The sequence below is a fragment of the Platichthys flesus genome, chromosome 21 (genome assembly GCF_949316205.1).
Source record: "Platichthys flesus chromosome 21, fPlaFle2.1, whole genome shotgun sequence".
In the NCBI taxonomy this organism is placed as follows: Eukaryota; Metazoa; Chordata; class Actinopteri; order Pleuronectiformes; family Pleuronectidae; genus Platichthys; species Platichthys flesus.
This window is the reverse complement of record NC_084965.1, coordinates 18,175,673-18,195,916: the sequence shown is the minus strand read 5'-3', so window position 1 is coordinate 18,195,916 and position 20,244 is coordinate 18,175,673. Positions and strand designations below refer to the sequence as shown.

At 39.5% G+C, this 20,244-nt stretch overlaps 2 protein-coding genes across 2 annotated transcripts in view; one reads left to right on the top strand and one right to left on the bottom strand.

The window, feature by feature from the left end:
* tgfbr1b (transforming growth factor, beta receptor 1 b) overlaps positions 1-18,574 on the top strand; it is a 126,794-nt gene extending 108,220 nt beyond the window's left edge. Inside the window, exon 10 of the transcript XR_009911979.1 lies at positions 18,565-18,574. The gene's annotated coding sequence lies outside the window, so the exon portion shown is untranslated. The remainder of the gene's footprint in view (positions 1-18,564) is intronic.
* The window catches only part of vopp1b (VOPP1 WW domain binding protein b), a 32,861-nt gene continuing 12,719 nt past the window's right edge, over positions 103-20,244 (bottom strand). Inside the window, exons 3-6 of the mRNA XM_062380038.1 lie at positions 15,295-15,353; positions 10,109-10,186; positions 9,457-9,590; positions 103-5,729 (exon numbers count right to left, since the gene is read on the bottom strand). Coding sequence (XP_062236022.1) covers positions 5,524-5,729; positions 9,457-9,590; positions 10,109-10,186; positions 15,295-15,353 — 477 coding nt within the window. The 3' untranslated portion in view covers positions 103-5,523. The remainder of the gene's footprint in view (positions 5,730-9,456; positions 9,591-10,108; positions 10,187-15,294; positions 15,354-20,244) is intronic.

The window sequence follows — 20,244 nt, the reverse complement described above, 5'->3', positions numbered from 1 at the left end:
TTGCAGTCAATTTATTCGTATTTTTGCTTTGTAATGAATAAAAAACATCCAGTTCAATCATTGGTCGGTATCACATTTTATCAGAAGTGAAGTTTATTTACATATTTCACAATGTATAATGATATTATAAAATTGAAATACTCGAAGGAGGACACAGGGTCAAGACGCTTTTGTAATTGCAGAATCTGTTGCATAGTTTGACATGATCAAACAGAATATACACTTTCTAATATTTAGCTATATCTGAATTCCAATATTAAACAGCAAGAGACCGGAAGAGACTCTGTTGCTGCAGGGGCCACAAATGATTCTAACAGAGTTCAAACAGGCTTGGCTGTTCTCAAAAGCTGTTCCAACCACATCTGGTGACACAGGGGGATTCCACTGGAGGACAGGCTGCATCTATCTAAATAACAACCTGATGGGGACACATACACGTTAGAGACTGTATGTAAATTCCTGACAGAAATAAATTTCGATAAAGTGCTGATAACCAGGTTCAAATTAGGTTTCCAATCTCTAAATGCAAAATATAACGATAGGCCAGATCACTCTGCACTTAAATTTGCCATTGATGTTCCTGGTTCTCACAGATTGAATTTTCAATCTATCTTCATAATACCTCAATAGATTCAAAGCCAAATAAAATAAAATGTGTAGCATCTCATAAAAGTATGAAATGACTTGGAAAATCCCTGAATTGGTATCTCATAAATGATTAATAATCATGAGAACCCTTCAGAATCTATGTGATAGTACGTAAATGATGGTAAAATATAGTTTCTCATAATTATTGGACACTATAGTTTGAGGTACCACGTCACAAACGAAATAAATTTGAAGTACGTATTATCATTTTGTTTTTGCAGAATTGGTCTTCATCATTTTACAGACATTCCTGTCAAATTCCTCCATTTTGTGACCAATGCCAAACAAGCTTCTGTGAGATTCATCCTCCGAGGAGAAAAAGGTGAAATATTTGTTCTGTAAAAGCGATAAACACATGATCCTACTACCCATGTATCCAGCAACTTTCTTTGATTAGTTTTACATTGTTTACTGTGCAACTCAAACAGTAAACAGACATTTTCATTAAAATTTCAACTGTTCCATGTCTCCTCTTTATTTTCACAGCCTTTTGTCCAGAGGCTGTGGAAACTGTTATGGCCACCAGATGTAACTGCAATAACTGAAAGTCCTCAGCCCAACTTAAGGAAAAATAGGCTTCATGCAAGCACCAAGCAGACCAACAGTTTAGTGGGACATGTAGTGGTGATAAAAGGGAACCTGCCGCATTCTTCAATTTACAACTTTCTCTTAAAGTACAATTCAAATTCACGTGGCCTTGTTGTACCAATCATCCAAAGATTTTTTGCCTTCACAGAAACAAAACACTTGTTTGACTTTAGAGTCCTAATCCTAAATTAAATTAAATTAATACGTGTGCATGAAAGTGGAGTTTAATGCAGTAAAATTAATGTCTGATGCAGTGTGATGTGTGTCATGGCCTGCTGAGATTCTTGGATAAGGCCCATGGTGCTTTCAGTGTGGTTGGTGCTTCTTGAGTGAGCATGACTATGGGATGTCTGTAAGGACAAATCTACAGAAAGAGCTCGGCTATCGGATGAAACTACCACATCATCATCGTCCAAGTATTTATATCACCGCAAAACTCCAAACTGGAGCTAACATGTTCAACCTTTTTATAAACACAACGAGGAAACAAGTCGTCTCGCGATTCTCTGAACATAAGCACTGAGGAACCATGAACAAGCACATGTAAAGGGAAATATAATTAAAGAAATAAACTTCAGGTCGTAGTTAGGAAACAGTTTGCTTGATATTTTTACAGAGGGTTGATTTGAACTTCAGTTCATTCTCATTAGATTTTATAAAACGTTATTTATCCTAATGTCATTTTGGCTTTTACTCTGACAGTCAAAGTCATTTCCAGCCTCAAAATTAGAGATTTGACAAAAATCCTAAAATTATCCAGTGTGAAATTGTGTTTAATTACACTTTTAGCTTAACGCAACTGTTCTCATCTTTTATTGTGTGTTACTGTGTTATTGTTTTGTGGCTGTTTTTCAGTGAATGTCTGTGTCTTGTTTTTGTCTTATTTTTACCAGATTGCCTTGAGGATTAATAAACTATTGTATTGTACTGTAATGTATTAAAAATGGTTTAGCTTCATGTCACAGATGCAGGACCATATACCAGTAAATTGTAGAACTGCTAATTAAATGAAAATAAGAGCTCATCAGACAATAGGACATTTTCCTGATGACTTTTTTTTAAAAAGGAGCATGATATATTCATGCAGATCACTCAGTTCTGCCACTGGTGGCCAAATGGTTACTCCCAAACTGTCTGTGTTGAAGAGTTTGATTAAGAGTAACACTGATATTGCAGATGTTGATAAGTATGAAGCTACAGCCAATAGCCAGCTAGCTTAGTTCAGGTTAAAGATAATCTGCGTCTAAATTCAGGGGTTGCATCCTTTGGAGGCCGCCAAACTAAAATGAGACTGGTCTGGTCTACAGATGATTTAAACAGTTGTGTTTAGTGTCCCATGTGTCCCGCTGTACGATGGAGTTGAAGCAAGGACACATTTGAAGGAGCCGACGGACCGAGTCACAGCCTGGTTGCGCCGCTGTGACTCGGTCCGTCTTCATATGCAGCCTCTGAAGGATGCAGCTCTTGAACTGAGACACAGCAACAACAAAAAGTCTGCCTACCAACAGAGCAAATTTCAAAAGCAGATCTGTAAGAGAGGACTGGCTCACTCTCAACAAAGACACTGAGTTACTTCACACCAACCAATGGGTCCCTGTTTGTGCACTTCACTTGATCTCAATCACCATATTGAACTCAACTATCAAACAGTGGTGTTCACGGTAAATCACTTACACAAGACCAGGGGGTGATTATGAAGAAATTGTTACGAGTAGGAATAAATAAACATATTTTACCAAATATTTCAGGTATGAAAAGGCAGCCTGACTAAGGGCATCATCAAATAAGTTAATAAATATCAACTCTTTTAAATTTGAAGAAGTGTACATAAAGTCCTGTTTAAGTCAAGTTCTTATCATCAGTTCAGTTTTGCTCGTCTCTCTCTCTCTGATTTTTCCAACCTCCACTTTGGGTTTGTTTTGAAATCAGTGTTTGATTTACCTGAGATCAAAAACTATTGCCATAAGTTAGCGATGTTTGTTTCAGCAACTTGAAGGAAAAAGTGAACGTCAGAACCTAACGTGTATTGTCGAGGAGACAATGTGATGTGACAGAGTGACTGTTAAACAGAACAGAGAGTGACCTTGTCGAGCAGCTGATTCTCCGTCACCAGGTCTGAAAGTGCACGCAGTGAGCTTCACAGAAATAAGCTGAGTGAAGACCAGTTGTTTACTAAAGTGTGCGAGGCTCTTGGCACGTAACACTCAGTGATGCAGCAGGACTGTCACATGAGAGATATGGATCAGTGCTGCAGCTCCTACAGCAACATCCTCCACCCCGGCTACAGCATCTCACTAAGAGAGCAGGGGAACGGTCATTAACATTCACTTCTCTCCTTCCTCTTACTATCTTTTCAGTTTGAGCACATACAGACAGGACAGGATTTATTAACTTACTTCCCCTTTTCCTGTTTACGCATTTGTTTCAATTTGATTTGATTTAAATGTTTTAATGTAAGTGCGGTCAATGCAGCAGCACAAAGTGTGTTTTCATACCTGTGTCTTTGCTTGAAAATGCCAGTAAAGAAGCTAGAAATGCAGTTGGTTATGTACTGTTTGTAATCAAAGTTATACTCTAACTATGTTCACATGGACACTAGTAATCTGAATATTGACCATATCAGAATAAGACATTATTTCGATTTATGATGTTGACATGAGTTGCGGTGTATTAGTCTGTTCAAATTCCGTTTGCATGTTAAGGAGCATAGACTATTATTCTGCCAGTTTTAAAACCCAAACCTGAAATGGTTTATTGTACGATGCTAATATTTTCACCATTTTGCGTGTTTTCTTTTATAATTTTGCTAAAGCTACAACTCCTTTCTATTCTTCATTTTGCCCAGGCAATGTTACATCAAGCATTTGGTAACTGCTGCATGTCGATACCGCAAAATTCTGTTAAAACTTCAATAGGACATAATAATGCAACTAAGACATATGCATGTCTACGTAATGCAACTAAGGTCGGAATAATTTTGGATTGTTTAAATTAAATGATTGCTTATTCCAAGTATGACCTTATTCAGGTTAGGGTAATCTGAAAGTCATGGCATTATCTCATTCAGACTATTGGTGTTAAAATTGGAATATTGACGTCGTTGACAACGCAGTCTCTGGCATTTCTTCCTATCTAGCTATCTTTGTGGGTCAAAGTTTGAACTCTAGGCTTAACAATTCCTGCCTCTCACAGGCAAATCCAGTGTTTCTACAAAATGTGGATGTTTTCACTGCTACTATGACCAGGCCTTAGTATGCAGTAACACTCCCAAGTTAAAAAAACAGTTGATTTTCCTGCAGCACACATGATCCAACTCTGCTAGTAATACAGGACTGACATTGTTGCTGGCTCAATGCCACACAATGATGATGACTGATGATCATGTCAGCTGTAGACAGCTGTTACCTTCCAGAGTAATGTGATGGTGAAAACCAGCTGTTTTACACCGTGAGCCAGAAAGTGTCATTTCCGTACGTGGGAGCCAAGACATTGCATTAGACACTGGAACAAGAGCAGAATGCCATCACCACATCTCAGCAGCACTGTGGCCAGGTCTGATGAGGTCAACTAAAAGCCTTAATCAGAGTAACAGAACAATGAGCCACACGCTGCTGTAGTGGCTTATTATACCATTACATAACTGGATGACACTTACTGTCATAAAAAATGCATCAAGAACTCATCATTTAGTAAAAAGCCCAGGCTACAGTAAAATGGTGGATAGAAAATAAGTCAGTGTCATGCGTGAAACTGTTTTTTACGAACCGTTTGTGTTGAGGTGTTTCTGTAGAGTGTGCAATTACTTTTAATCAAAATTACCCGGCATTTGAATGCAATATGAGTGTGACAGGCATGTTTCTGTTTACACAGTTCTATCTGTAGCAGCACAGGGAGGGTTGAGGGGAAGGGGACAGTGGGTAAATCACTTCAGCTCAACGGGTCCATCATCACTCGTCCTCAGTTCAACAGGTCCGGCACGCTCGCTGTATACACGGGTCCACAAGTAATCAAAAGTAAAAGACTCACTTCAGGTGAAGCAATGTGCATGTGTGTGTCTGTGTGTGTTTGCGGGAATATGTGTGTTTGTGCATCTAAATTACTGGTACTGTTCATTTTGGTCTTTTCCACAGAACAAAATATTGTGTTTTCCAAGTTTTACATCCCAAAAAGAAGAGTTGCAAATATTTGGCAGGCCTCCCCTTCCTTTTCATCATCTTCATCAGATTTCCCTGGAATTCTTCTCTCCTTCCCTCACTCAAGTTCGATCTCCTCAGCGGACTGCAGACGTTACTTCTTGTCGCTGTTTTGAAATATTTGTTCGTAGGACGGTGGTGGGTGGTTGCAGTAGGATGGAGGTGGAGGAAAGGAGCTCATCATCATATGGGCGGAGCCAGGCTGTGCTGCGTATGCTGGGTGGGTCATGGTGATCCCCGGTTCACCACCCGTCATCCCATTGACCCCGAAGCCATGCATACTTCCTGGCTGCTGGGAAACTGGAAAGGAAAGGAACCAAAATGGTTAACATTTATCATCAGTTTACAAATATGGATAATCTTTGGCTATATGATCATACACTGTCATATTTTATACATCATCAGCATCACGCTATTCTAGTTGTTCAGTTCATAGATTTCAGTCTGGCTGGATTTGTCGACACATGTGATTACTGGTGGTGACCAAATACTTCGCCAAGTGCAAATGACAAATATATTGACCATCGGGGGCAGCAAACACCCCTTGAGCTGGACTAAGATAAATAAAGTCTGAGTACATACCAGGCCTGAGATCTAGACCCAAGGCCCATGTAATTTCTGTCATTATCACACGAAGGAGGAAGAAGGAGAAGGAACTGAAGATGAAGACATTTCCATTTTGAGTACTATGATCCTTTCTTGTCTATACTGGCTTACGAGTTCATTCTTGAAAATATTCTACTCAGAGAAGATGGAACTTTGAACATGATGTGTCATACTGCTGCTACTGTAGCCTGACGTTGTCAGACTCACAATTCTAGTCAGAATGTGAGTCTGAGACCACTCCACTAATTTCTCCCCAACGGAGCGACTCCAGACCGAACTTCCCAACCTCAAATGTTGTGGGCGGGGCTAAGTTCGTCTGGCATCCAGGCTACTGCTACTGCACAACTGCCGCTGGATATTTGGTGTTAGGAAAAGAAATTAAGTGTGAACAAATAATAGGGAAAAATATGTATGTGTGAGAGAGAGAGAGAGAGAGAGAGAGAGAGAGAGAGAGAGAGAGAGAGAGAGACTGTACAGTCAGCTGAACATTGGCCTCTGGGAAACTGAGCTGTCTGCAAACATCCAAATGAACAGAAGCTGTTACACTGTCCCTGTCAGCTGATGCAAGTACATGAAAACCGCAGAAAACCCTTTGACTTAAAGTATATTTTTAAATAAAGTTGGTGAATGTGAAGCATTACTTCAGAACATTGTCCACACTGACAATTTTGGGTTTCCAAAGACATCAGTGTTGCTACATGTATGCCTGACCCCTTCACTGCACGGGAGTTTTTAATTGCCTAAATGTTGGAAATGCTGCCGGTCCTGTTTAAGTTTAGAATTTCTAGGGTTATGTTTTAATCTGGATGGACAGAAAATTAGATTTTTAGAAAACGATGATATCAGCCTTCTCCTCGTCTTATCGGTCACGACTCAACTAGAGGTGAATACAAAGTGTTTCTAGCGCTGACTGTCAGAAACAGTTCCTCTGTATCAGGCTAAAAAAAGAAAATCCTGCTGTTCTCACCATTGCTGCTCCATGGTTGTATTATTTTCTGCAACGATCTGCAAACCCAGTGTAAGTGAATGTACATGGGATATGAGATTTCAGGTGTTTTAGGATGTAGAGATATTTGTTTCTGATACACAAGTTATATAATTTATCTGGATGAAGAATTTTTCTAGTTGTGTTTGAAATATCAAGCCTTATATGCCAATACAATGTCATCTGAATGTTTATTTACAGCATATCTGTTCTTTACATAAATCGCTTACTTTTGTAAGTATTGTTTTGCTGATGATTCAACATTTGAAAGTACATATTTTCATCATTCCCAAATGCCCTTGCACATCCCCTCACCTCCACTTCGCCATCCCAGCACCTCAGTCCACCAGAAACTTTGAGAAAATCCTGTCCCATCTAGTTTCCTTCAGAATAGACTTTTACTTTACGGGTTCTCCATTCAATTTCTTGCTTGGCTGCCTGACACAGAGTGAAGTCCCATTCATTTAATAGTAACACAATTACAGACTTTATAGTCAGATAAAAGTTTTTCCTGCTGTCAGTGGAACAGGACACAGCGCTGATGAAAACAAAACAGAGTTTTGATTAGTTTGTCGGTTATTTAGTTTAAAACCCATTCCCCTTGGCAGTAGAATAAAATAAAACACAGTATTTTGAAAGAGAAATAAAGACTCATTTGAATAATTAACAAATGTCATAGCCTAAGATTTTTATCTTCTGTGTACAGTGTTTACCAAACTCAGTAGAAATTCATCAGACAGCCTCCATCACACACACTGCCTTGAATCCTAAGCTTTTCAGCATCACAAAAAGCCTTTTCACGAAACCTGTTGGTGAATAGTCACCTTATCTGTCCAAATTAAACTCTTAACCCATCATATTCAAGTCCAATACTTCTACAGCCCCTGCTTGTGCACTCAACAAGTGCTTGAGAATCATTATTACAAGACTTGAGGTCTCTACATGAGATGGGAGTGGTAGTCACCTTCTGTGGACATTTCGTTTACAGCAGCAGACCTATATAGACGTATACGTCATCCTCTAAGGACCATTAAAGTTAGACTTTTCTAAAAATTCTTCCATTAGCTTTCTGGGATCCATCTCATCAATCAAAGTGCTGACTCATGCTTTTCATTAGTCAGACTGTATAAATACATAAATCTCCATTTCTTAGCAACAGGGCCCGAAGCAGCCTTCCCACCCCTTTTCTTGATCGGGACCGATGAACTGATTTGCTGACATTGGCTTGTTGTCTTTTCCACATATGCACCAAAAACTTTAAGGGATAGTTTACCCAAAAATGAAAATTCACTCTTTATCTTCTCATCGCTATGCCGAAGGAGGGGCTGTTGAAGTGTACGCTTTCATATTTAAAAAACAAACAAACAGAAAGGGAGGGTAAAGGAGGACATTCAGGCTAAATACATGGTGTAAAGGAAACCGTTTCGAGTGTGATTTGCTTACGGACACTTGGATGACACCAAAGGAGCAGTATGGAGGCATGTTGTGTTTTTTTCCGTTGTTTTTGTTTTTCGTTTGAAGAATCAGTGACCATTACTTCAACTCTAATACATTTGGCTCTAACTGGTTATCACTGAGACCACACCCACCCTGCCATTGGCATAGTGGTGAGTTGATAGTGAGTGAATAATTATGTTTGGATGAACTCTCTCTTGATTGAAATTACCAAACAAATCCTGTGATATTTCATGAAAGCACTTTAATGGAGGAAATATTTGATGGCGACCCTATAAATAGATGTTAGAAGAAATAAGGCTAGTTAAGAATAGACTACATCAAATACTGTGTCATATTATTTGTGAGTGCAATGTCTAAACACAGATGTCTCGTGGACCACAGCGGTGGATCTCACCAGCTTCCATTCTGGGAGAAAAGATTGTAAATGACCAAAACACTGGTTTAAAGAGCTGTTACGTCAGTTGTATGGTTTTCTTTTTTTTGTATTGTGTAAATTCTTCCTTAAGGATCATTATTCAATTCATAATTCGGACGTTATCTTAATTATTCCAGTTGCCTCAAAATATTCTCCTCTTACAGCTTACATGACAAACTCCTGATCACTTTTTATTGGTGTGCTTTGTCCTACTTTTGATTTTGTTTTAACATGTTGTTTATTTATCTTGTCTCATCTGTAACATTTTAATTTCTGTACTTGTGCTCTATTGCTGTGTTATCTTCGAAATGAAAATGAACTTTCCTAAATTAAGCCTTATCAAGATTTCCTCTTGTTTGCTTTTTAACTGTTTATCATTTGCCTTCAATTTTTAATTTTTTAACTTTTTAGCACCTAGTAATTGTGTTTTGAAAGATACTACATTATATAAATAATGTTGTATTATTCTCTATTATTATCCTGTCATGTAGAGTGAATCTAAAAGGCCTCTGTGACCTGGACTCACTGAACTTTGACTTCACAGCGTTTTAATCTCACAGTACCTGGTGAGGTGGCTGGGTGCCTGGTGAAGGACACGTTGAATGTCGGATCGTCTCTCAGAGGGGACGGATACATCCGTCTGCGGATGAAGAAACCAGCCCCACAGCAGAACAGCACCCCCATCATCAGCAGCACCCTGTGATAAAGAGAACAGACCTTTCACCAACCCAACATTATGAGTGAATATGACCTTAGTGTTTTAGAACCAAATATTTCAAACTCTCACATGCTCAAATAGTCACAGACCTCATATAAGAGACATCCTGAGGACAAGATTCTGGAATTTCAAGGCACTGTTAATTCCAGTGGATTCCGAATAATTAGTAGATTCACTCACTGGGACAAAATTTATCTGCAAATCTTTTCGTCTAAATCTCAACTTAACGGAGCCGGATGTTCAATAAACAAACTACAGAAGCAGTGTCTTTATTACCCAATGCCTAAGAGAAGCTGAGCACACAGAGTATAGAACTACCTTGCTTATTTGTGTAGTTTAAGGCATGATCTTTTTTATTGATAAAGATGATATGGTGCATTTATATATAGTTGTAGTAGGAACTGTGTCACCAAGCTTCTGAATATTAGGATGACATGTTCATTGGCTATTTTAATCTCTTCATCTGAAGAGAAAAGAGTGTAGCTGCACAAACTCACCAGAAATACCATAGTCTCTGGATGGACAGGGCCCTCACACAGCAGCGAGTCCCACAGCAGTCCTCATAAGAGCGACATCTGAAACAAAGAGGCACAGTGAGGCGTGCAGCTCAGCAACAGGCAGGGGGAGTTTACTGGTAAAGCACATCTCAACAGCAAGCCAATAGACAGTGCTTCACACGGAGGCCGTTAGCACAAAGACATATACAACATGACAAAAGAATGCATTTAGATAAAATGTAAAGATTGAGAATTCAAAAATAGACAGTAGATCAGAAATGTATTTTGGCCCCAATCCAATTTAGTGCTTTATAGACCAACTGTAGCATTTTGATTCCAATTTTTTTGACATACAGGGAGCCAGTGTAAAGATCTGGGCGCTGGACTGCTATGATCCACTATCTTGATGTTGATTAGGACTGTCATCAGCGTTTTCAATCAGCTGCAGCTTTATGATCAGTTTTATTAGTTTTACCTGTACATACACGATTACAAAAATCAAGTCATCTGAAGGTAAATGCCTCAACACCTTTTCCAAGTCCTTCAATCCTCCATATGTTCTTAAAGTGGTAACCGGCTGATTATGTAAATAAAATTACACCACCTGGCTTGGCTTATGGTTTCAGTTATTATTTTCAATGATCAATTATTGATTTATTCATTATTTTTCCATTATCTGGGGTAGTGGGATGATGAACAGTAGAGACTCGAGGATGGAGCCTTGGGGAATTACACATCATTTTTGTCCACTCAAATGTGTAATAACCAAGTTGTCCCTGTTACAATAACACAAATACTCTCAAAATAAACTCACGCTGTGCTCTCTGTATGTGTAACACCAAGTCTAATATCAAGATGTTCAATGACTGTTAAATTGTGTAGAGTCAGGGACAGAGTTACAACCAGACCCCCATACACATACCCATAAATGATTTAGTCAACAAACTGATAAAGGCGGGTCGATCCTCTGCATGACAAAGCGTCCATGAGGATGACACTGAACACTGAAATTGCCCCTATTGGCTGTGCCGTTCCCATAGAAAAAGTGCTGCCCATAGATGCACATGGACACATGAACATGGCAGTACAGCATTAGTTTGCACTGTGCAAACAACCTGGTTACAGAGAGACGTTCCAATAAAATAAATCAGTTGAGCAAAACAGACCATACCCTCAGCCACAGCTGGGGCGGCTGTGGCTGAGGGGTAGAGTGGTCGTCCTCCAACCTGAAGGTCGGCGGTTCGATCCCCAGTCTGAACAATCTGCATGCCGAAGTGTCCTTGGGCAAGATGCTGAACCCTGAATGGCCCCCATATAATAACAGAGTGCTGGGATAGATGCACTGTATGAATGTGTGTGTGATTGGGTGAATGTGAAACTGTAGTGTAAAGCGCTTTGAGTGGTCAAGACTAGAAAAGCGCTATATAAATACAAATCCATTTACCATTTACCATACGTCAGTCACCTTGGACATGTGGTCTCAAATATTCAATTCAATTGTATCTGCATAGAGCCAAATCATAATATAGGCCAAGGCCTTAAAAAGAAACCCAACAATTCCCACAACAAGCAACTACTTCCTGTCTCTATGCTGTACAGGAAGCAGAGGCTCTCTATAAATATTCAGAACAGACACCAACTGATTGATCAGTCTGTGGAGAGCCCCATAAAAGCTGAATTAATACAGCTGAAATAGCAACAAGGTGTGTGTGTGTGTGTGTGTGTGTGTGTGTGTGTGATATACAACTGTGGATAACCACCATGACAACGCAAACCTTAGACTCACGGTGCTGTCTGGCATTCCAGCAGCAGACCCGAGCTGAGTGTCCCTGGAGGCCCCTGGGCCCAAAGCATGACGTTCAGTAGGATGTTTTGAATTGAGACACATTTACGACAGCTCCTGCTATATTCACTGCTCGTTCGCATTCATAAATATTCTTAGTAGCTACTCGAGGTACAGCAGAGAAATTAGAATCAATTCCAATCAGAGTTTTTCAAAGCTTGAATCAGTGGAATCTCAGGAGACCCTCATTTCAAAGTTATAAAATCTTTCATCCTAACTTTGAGATATAGTAAGTGATGAAGATTAGTGTTTATTTTTTTCTCAAGAATGAATGAGTCAAAATTATAGCTTAAAGGTATTGATTTGCATGCTTTTATTTGCAAAGGGAAAGACTCCATCTTAACCTTGAAAAATACCACAAATAAGTTTTTCATTTGCTGATTCTTATGTCATCATTTTGTCTTCAGACAAAGAGACTGAGACTCTGAGTTGAAAGAATACCATGAGAAATGAGCAGTGAGGCTTAAAATCCTCCAGCCTAGACTCTTAAATTTGGTTGCAGCTAAAGCACCACAGAACGGTGGAAAAGGCAGATGTGGAGGAAAAGATATGTTAAGAGTCTTACAACAGGAATTAGGCTAAAACCCTCTGAATGATGTGGTTCGGGCTTGAACTGTCAAGGGGCAGAGACATTTCACTTGCATGTCTCTGTGGGGGAAACGTGACTGCTACAGTAAGAAAGGTCAGTCTCAGGGCAACAGAGGCTCTTCTCCAGTCAAAATCTGTCGGGTAGACACGTGGGTTCATAACATACAGTAATCTGATCAGCACCAGGAGCCATTAGACATTTAATGTACTGTATATGTAGATTGTGAGGCATCAGAAAATGGATTGAGCTCCGAACTAATAAATAAATGTTTAAAGTAACATTGTTAAAACAATGTGAGACACCTGTTGAGCACAATGATTCTGAAAGTGTCTTGTCGTGGCAATTTCTACGATCCCACTACCAACGAGGAAACAAGACACAAATTCTCTTATAGCATTCTCACCTTTAATGCTCGAGCATGGTGCATACTACAGACTTCAGTTTGTAATATGCACACCAGATAGGAAACAGTGGTTTGTATTTATACATCTGGCTAACCCCTTCCATTCGGGAGGGGGGTTGTTAAAATGTCAATGGATGAGATCTTCTGATCACATGAATACAAACAATGCCTAGTTAAAGCAATCAGGCCAATATGCATTCAGTAGTACATGAGGGCATCATAAACAGGTAACTGTGAAATGGGCTAATTAGGTTACTTTGTCTAGGGTATTCAGTTTACTGTGCTTAGACTAATCACGTTACAATGCAATGGATCAACTTGTTACAGACCACTGTGTTTCCAACCAATCAGCCGCCTTTCGAGAGAGTAACCATTGGTAAATGTTGAATTATCTTTTCTAGTCACGCAAAACAAAGGAGATCGAACCACCTACTCTCATGTTCTTATAAAGTGTCTGGAGGAACAACTGGTAGCTATAGCCCTTACAGCATCACCAATGACTGCTCTTTAATAGGTTAGTTATGAGATAGCATTAGATATATCAAAAGGCTCTTCTCCATGGAGAAGACTTTGCCACTCCGACTGGCTTTATCAGCTCTCATAGAGCGTGATAAACAGATGGTTCATCACCTGCCATGAAAGCACCAGACCGATTCCAAGAAAGATTCCCAGGATGGTTCTGTGTAATGAACCATCTGGCAGATAAGGTTAGGTTGTCTTGTGACCCTTTGTATTTCCTGTCTGTCTTTATACTGAATATACACAATCTTCCCCAAAAGCTGTGTATAGCCCCAACAACTTTCACCCAGAAGACCCGGAAGCTTGGTTGTTGCCTGAAAGGTGAAATCTAGAGCAAAAAAAGGTTGTCAAATTTAAGAGCTGTGCACCAATTTTGACATTTTGACAGTGAAGCAGGTGTAACTTAAACTATAGGTTAAAATTGGGGTTGCTAAATTAAGGTTTCTGTTGGCGTAGCCTATTTAAATCATAGCTGTTTTGTCATTTAAGTTATACAACATTTTTTAAATATAGATTATTTTCCTTCTTTTTATCTATAGACTGGAATCAGAGCAGTGCTTCATGATGTCCTTATACATTAATATAGTTAATTCTATGGGTTTAACCTGAGAGAGAAAACAGTTTGCCGGGGGCTTGAGGAAGAGGAGACAGAGAGTGGGAAAGGGAGGAGGTGTCGGAGTTGTTTTTCATTGCTAAGGTCATCTCTCCTCACTGACACTCTGTCTCTTTCTCTCTTCCTCAGCGCAGCTGAAGCTGTGGCCGGCAGCTAGAGAGCAAACTAAATGGATGAAAGTTTAAACTGTGGGAGAAGACTGTCGTCTGGGTTTTCTGTTAAACACAATTGGCCTCATTGACAAAGCGTCCTTTGGCTTCTTCTTCCTAAAACCCACTTGAGGACCACTCTCACTGAAGAGCTCATCTGTTACACTATTGACAAATAAAAATTGTGTAAAATAGGCTAAAAAGAAAGAAAAGAAAGTTCTTATAGAGATAGAAGATATTGCGGAATTAGGCCCAATCTGCTTCCCTCAATAGCTCTGAAAATAACAATGCGTTTAACGACTTAGATTTAACCAAGAAGTCTCCATCAAGCAGTCCCAACGATGGCAGGCATACCTTTGTTGTCAAGGTTACAATATTAAATAGACAGTGTACCAGCAGCAGGCAACCAGACCTTCTGCATTCAGTATTCAGTATTCATTCATAAATATTCAGTGTAGCTCATGAATCTGTCATAAAAACATGGTTATAGGTTGTGGAGCAGTTATGGACAGAACAAACAAAATAAGTTTTATTCACTGAAACAATGAAAAGATATTGTGATCTAATGTTGAAATATTTCTCAATCTAAGTTGCTGTGATCACTTTAATTTCCTGCATGTGTTTGACAGTAAATGCGTGTGCACATTAAAGTGAAGGTGGGCCTTGTTTCCAGAGGAGATTAAGCAAATATTCACTTTCCAACCTTTTTCTATGACTACATGAAGAGATTTGAAACACTTTTTCTTTTAGATTTGTTTTAGGCTTTATAATATATATGTAACATTTATGTTCAAAAGGCAAGTACTGATGATATCGTATTAATGACAAAATAAGTATATGTTGTAAAAGAAATGACCCACATCATTATGCAAATCCGTTTTCAACAGATCACTTGTTCATCTATCCCAGACTTGTGGATATGTTTCAGACCGTCTCCACACATCAGGCTGTACAGCCGGACGGTGGAGTATCAAATGTCTGTGTAGTGGCTATAGAGATGGACAGACAAGGGTTTTGTGTGCAGAATTTTGTTTCTTTGGTGTACAGTTGTAGAACATTGTTGTACTTACATGAAGTAGATGGGGTATCCACCTTCAAAATACCAGCAGTATTTTTTCGCCCCTACACACTGTAACAGAGAAGGACAGATTATTAAAGACTGACACTAAACATACATGCATTGAACAGAAAACTTCCAGAGAAGATGTTGGTAATGGCAAATAATTTCTTCTCAAACACAGGACAGAGACAAACTGACACGTCAGCCAATCAACTTGTATGGATCTTGGCAATGACAGCTGACATGGGTCAGAGGCGGGGTTACTGCAGGTCGCCAGTATATCACAGAGCCAACATACAGAGTCAAACAACCATTCACTTTCACATTCACATCTTTACCCTAACTCAAATCTGCATGTGTAGTGGGAGGAAGCTGGAGTACCCAGAGGAAGTACAGAGGGAGAACACTCCATCAAGGCCTAACCCGGATTTGAACCAGCAACCTTCATGAAATGTAATTGCTTACTACTACATCTCTGTGCGGTTAGTTAAAATAACTTACTTAATTAAAATATCTTAAGTGGAAGTCAATCTGTTGTTATACCACATGTACGACAACTTTAAAAAAACGTTTTTCTTTTATTATTTCTGATATGTGTTGCATCTTCTATTAATCTATTTTTTATTTTCAGCACTTATTGTCCATCCATCCATTATCTATTGAGTATCTAGGTGGGGGGTTCTCCTCATTGGCTGAAAGTCCACATTCTGTAAAACCCAGTCCTTTAACATCTCCATCGGTCGTTACCTGGTCCAGGTCAAGCCTTGGTCTAATTCTGGACATTACCCTCTCTTTCTGCCCCCATATCAATATTATCTAACGCTCTTCCCAGATAAACTCGTACAACCTCTCCAAACCAGCGGTCGGCAACCTGCGGCTCCGGAGCCGCATGCGGCTCTTCAGCCCCTCTGCAGTGGCTCCCTGTACAGTGCATGCTGCGCATATTTTTCGCGAAAGGTGAACTTAACGAATCAGTTCTTTCATATGATGAACGTGATTGAACGTAGCCTTCACGCTCATTTTTTAAATAATCATCAGATCAGGCCATCATGAAATACCAGGAGCGGATGAATGTGTGTGTGCGCCCTCCCAGATAGCCAACAAACACACAGAGCTGGGGCTCCGCCCCCCGCCCTGAGCCCCACTCACTCGCTCAGAGAGACACAGTGAGATCGGACCTCGTTCACGTGGAGCAGCCTCTCAGTGACTGACCGGCTGCTTCTCAACAGTGGAAACAGTGAAAACAACGAGTTTCTCTGGTCTCAGCTGATCAGAAATCAGCTCCTAAGCTTCTTGATCAGAGCAGAAGCTGCAGGTGGTTTGTACCGAGCTTTAATATTTCAGCAACTAAAATATGCGTCACATCCTATTATGTCCCGGAGCTCTTCCCTGCAGGTCGCTAATCTATAGTTCCGACCCCCGGCCTCGGTAAACTAATCATGGATAAATCCCAGAAAAGAAAAGTCTGGGAGGAAAATAGAGTTTAATTCTGCGTGGACAGATTAATTTGCTTTCACTGCCACCGATGCTGTCTTACATGTATGTCTGATATGTGGCGAGGAATTGGCAAACAATAAGAAATGTAATGTTGAAAGATATTTCCAGAGCAAGCACACAGCATCTGCTGAAAAGTACCAAGCTGGAGATGAGCAAAAAAAGCTGAGTTCTGTGTTTAATTTATTCCAAACTAGGCCCACACGTGTATTTTGTTCTCCAATTCATACGAGTTTGGTGTTTTTCTATTTTGTAACAGGTAAAAATAGCAGTTAAATGTCAACAGTTTTTTTTATTGTCGTTCTATTATTTAATAAATGCAACAAACTATAGTTTTTAAAATATATTGTATAACTATGTATATATATATATATATAACTTTATAACCTGTGTTATCAAATATGTTGTGCGGTTCCAGACAGATTTAATTTGGGGGAAGAGGGGGCGAAATGGCTCTTTCGATAGTAAAGGTTGCCTACCCCTGCTCCAAACCATCCAAACCTCTGCGGCCATGATGATAGGATCATTATCCACACCAAATCTACATGCCTCATCCAACCCCTCCTCAGCCAGCTTCAGTCTATCAATTAATCCTAAACCTAAACTCAGCTATAACTCATTTGAATGTCTTGTTCTTAGTCTTCCACGCCTATCCAGGAAACACCAACAGTCAATCATATTTGCTGTGGTTTACCGACCAATCAAATTATTATTGTTGATGACCTTAATATTCATGTTGACAATAATAAAGATAGCCTTAGCGTAGCATTTATTTCGTTACTAGACTCAATTGGTTTCAGGTAGTGTGTACACCAACCTACTCATTGTTGTAACCACACACTTGACCTTGTATTATCGTACGGTGTCGGGATTGAACATTTAACAGTACTTCCACGCAATCCAGCTCTATCAGACCATAATTTAATGACCTTCGATTTTTCATAAACTGAATATATGCCACAAATAAAAAACTAATTTTCTAGTTTGTCTACTTGATAGTGCTGTAGCTAAATTTAAGGAAATAATTCATTACATTTAAACCCGTATTATCCGTAGATATAAACAACAAATTCTTTAAAAACCAGAGCTCCATTGAGATCGACCATCTCGTCGATAGCTCTGCAGACTAATTACGATTAACATTAGACTCAATAGCGCCTCTAAAAAAGAAAATGTCAATCATAGTAAATTAGCTCCGTGGTATAATTCTAAGACAAGTGAGTTAAAACAATTATCAAGAAAACTAGAAAGGAAGTGGCGCTCCAGCAACCGTGTTGAAAATATCATAGAATGTAAGAATAGTGTTAAAGAACATAAAAAGGCCCTCCCAAATTTAACCAAAATAATCTCAGGTTCTAAACCAACAACTTGTTGCTTAGATCTGATTCCGAAAAAATTACTTAAAGAAATTCTGCCCCTAATTGATAGTTTGTTACTTAATGCAATCAATCTGTCATTATCATCAGCTTATGTACCACAGTATTTGAAAATAGCTGTAATCAAACCCCTTCTCAAAAAACCCACCCTAGACCCAGAGGTTTTAGCCAATTACAGACCAATATCTAATCTCCCCTTCATGTCTAAAATCTTAGAAAACGTTGTAGCCATTCAGCTGTGTGAGTTTCTCCAGGAAAATAATATTTATGAAGACTTTCAGATGTTCTGGGTTCAGAGCCAATCACAGTACAGAGAAAGCCTTAGCAAAAGTCACTAATGACCTTCTAATAGCTTCAGAGAAGCATTCAACACAATTGACCATCACATTTTATTACAAAGCCTTAAACAGTTAATCAACATTAATGGAACCGCTCTTAACTGGTTTAATTCTTATTTTTCTGATCGCTCCCAAGTCGTGCAAATTAATGATGAGTCATCTGTGCGCACCAAAGTTAACCATGGTGTTCCACAGTGCTCTGTGCTTGGCCCAATTTTATTCTCATTATATATGCTTCCACTAGGTAACATTATCAGGACACACTCTGTAAATTTCCACTTCTATGCGGAAGATACCCAGTTATACTTGTCATTAAAACCTGAACAAAGTTATCAATTAACTAAACTTGAGCATGTTTCAAGGACATAAAAACCTGGATGACCCGCAATTTTCTCTTATTAAACTCAGATAAAACAGAGGTTATAATACTTGGCCCTAAACACCTTAGAGATACATTATCTCAAGATATAGCTGCGCTAGACGACATTGCCCTTAGTCCCAATGAAACAGTCAGGAACTTGGGAGTGATCTTTGAACCCTGATTTGTCCTTTAATTCACACCTAAAACAAATTTCTAGGACCGCCTTTTTCCACTTGCGTAATATCTCAAAAATTTGACACGTCCTTTCGCAAAAAGATGAAGAAAAACTAGTATACGCTTTTGTTACATCGAGACTGGACTCTACAGCTTGTCCAAAATGCAGTAGCACGTGTTCGTGACGAGAACCAAGAAAAGAGAGCACATTTCTCCAGTAGCATCGCCAACCTGGCTTCCAGTTAAATCTAGAATAGAATTTAAAATTCTCCTCCTCACCTTCAAGGCCCTGAATAATATGGTGCGATTTTACCTTAAAGAGCTGTTAGTACTCTATCAACCCACTAGAGCACTCCGCTCCCAGAATTCAGGCTTACTTGTCGTCCCTAAAGTCTCTAAAAGTAGAGTAGGAGCCAGAGCTTTCAGCCATCGAGCCCCTTTCCTCTGGAATAATCTACCACTTTCAGTTCGGGAGGCAGACAAAATCTGTGCGTAGACTTAAAACCTTCCTTTTTGATAAAGCTTATTGTTAGAGGTGGTCCAGTCTTACGCCGGGTTCACACCGGATGCGGAAGCGACGCAGAAGCGAGGCGTGAGCGCAAATCCCTAGCGCGCCGGCGCTTGGCTGTTCACACCGGGCGCGGTAGCGACACCGAAGCGCCGTTGTTATCAGCCTGCAGTAAAAACGGCATTTTTTTTTTTTTTTTCAAGCATATACTTACTTGTTGCTCCAAAATTTACTGCATCAGCGTCCCAACATGTGTCCTTTTTATTCTTGTCTTTATACAACATGTTCCGAGGATCATACAACTCACTGTACTTCTCCACTTCAATTATTAATTTAATATCATCCATGTTGACGAACTTCTCCGCTGTTGGCTCCTTTAAATGTCGGGTGTCGAGGGTGAATTACGTATTCTCCACACAAACCTATGTGGAGAATACGTCCCCCCCTCTCTCTCTGTTTATCTTTATGTTTGCTTGTGTGGCTGTAGTGGATGGGCAGAGGGGGACATTTAATAATGTGGTCGGTAAAAGTGGTAAAATTAAAACTCCTGGACAACAGAAGGTGAATACAAAGTATGGGATGCATATTTGATCTTTTATATCATATAAAATATGTCGTCAATATCGTTTAAAATCATTTTTCAGTGTGTTTCCTGTTGCAATACGCTCGCGTTAAGCGGAAAAAATTGACTCGACGCTGAAACGATCGC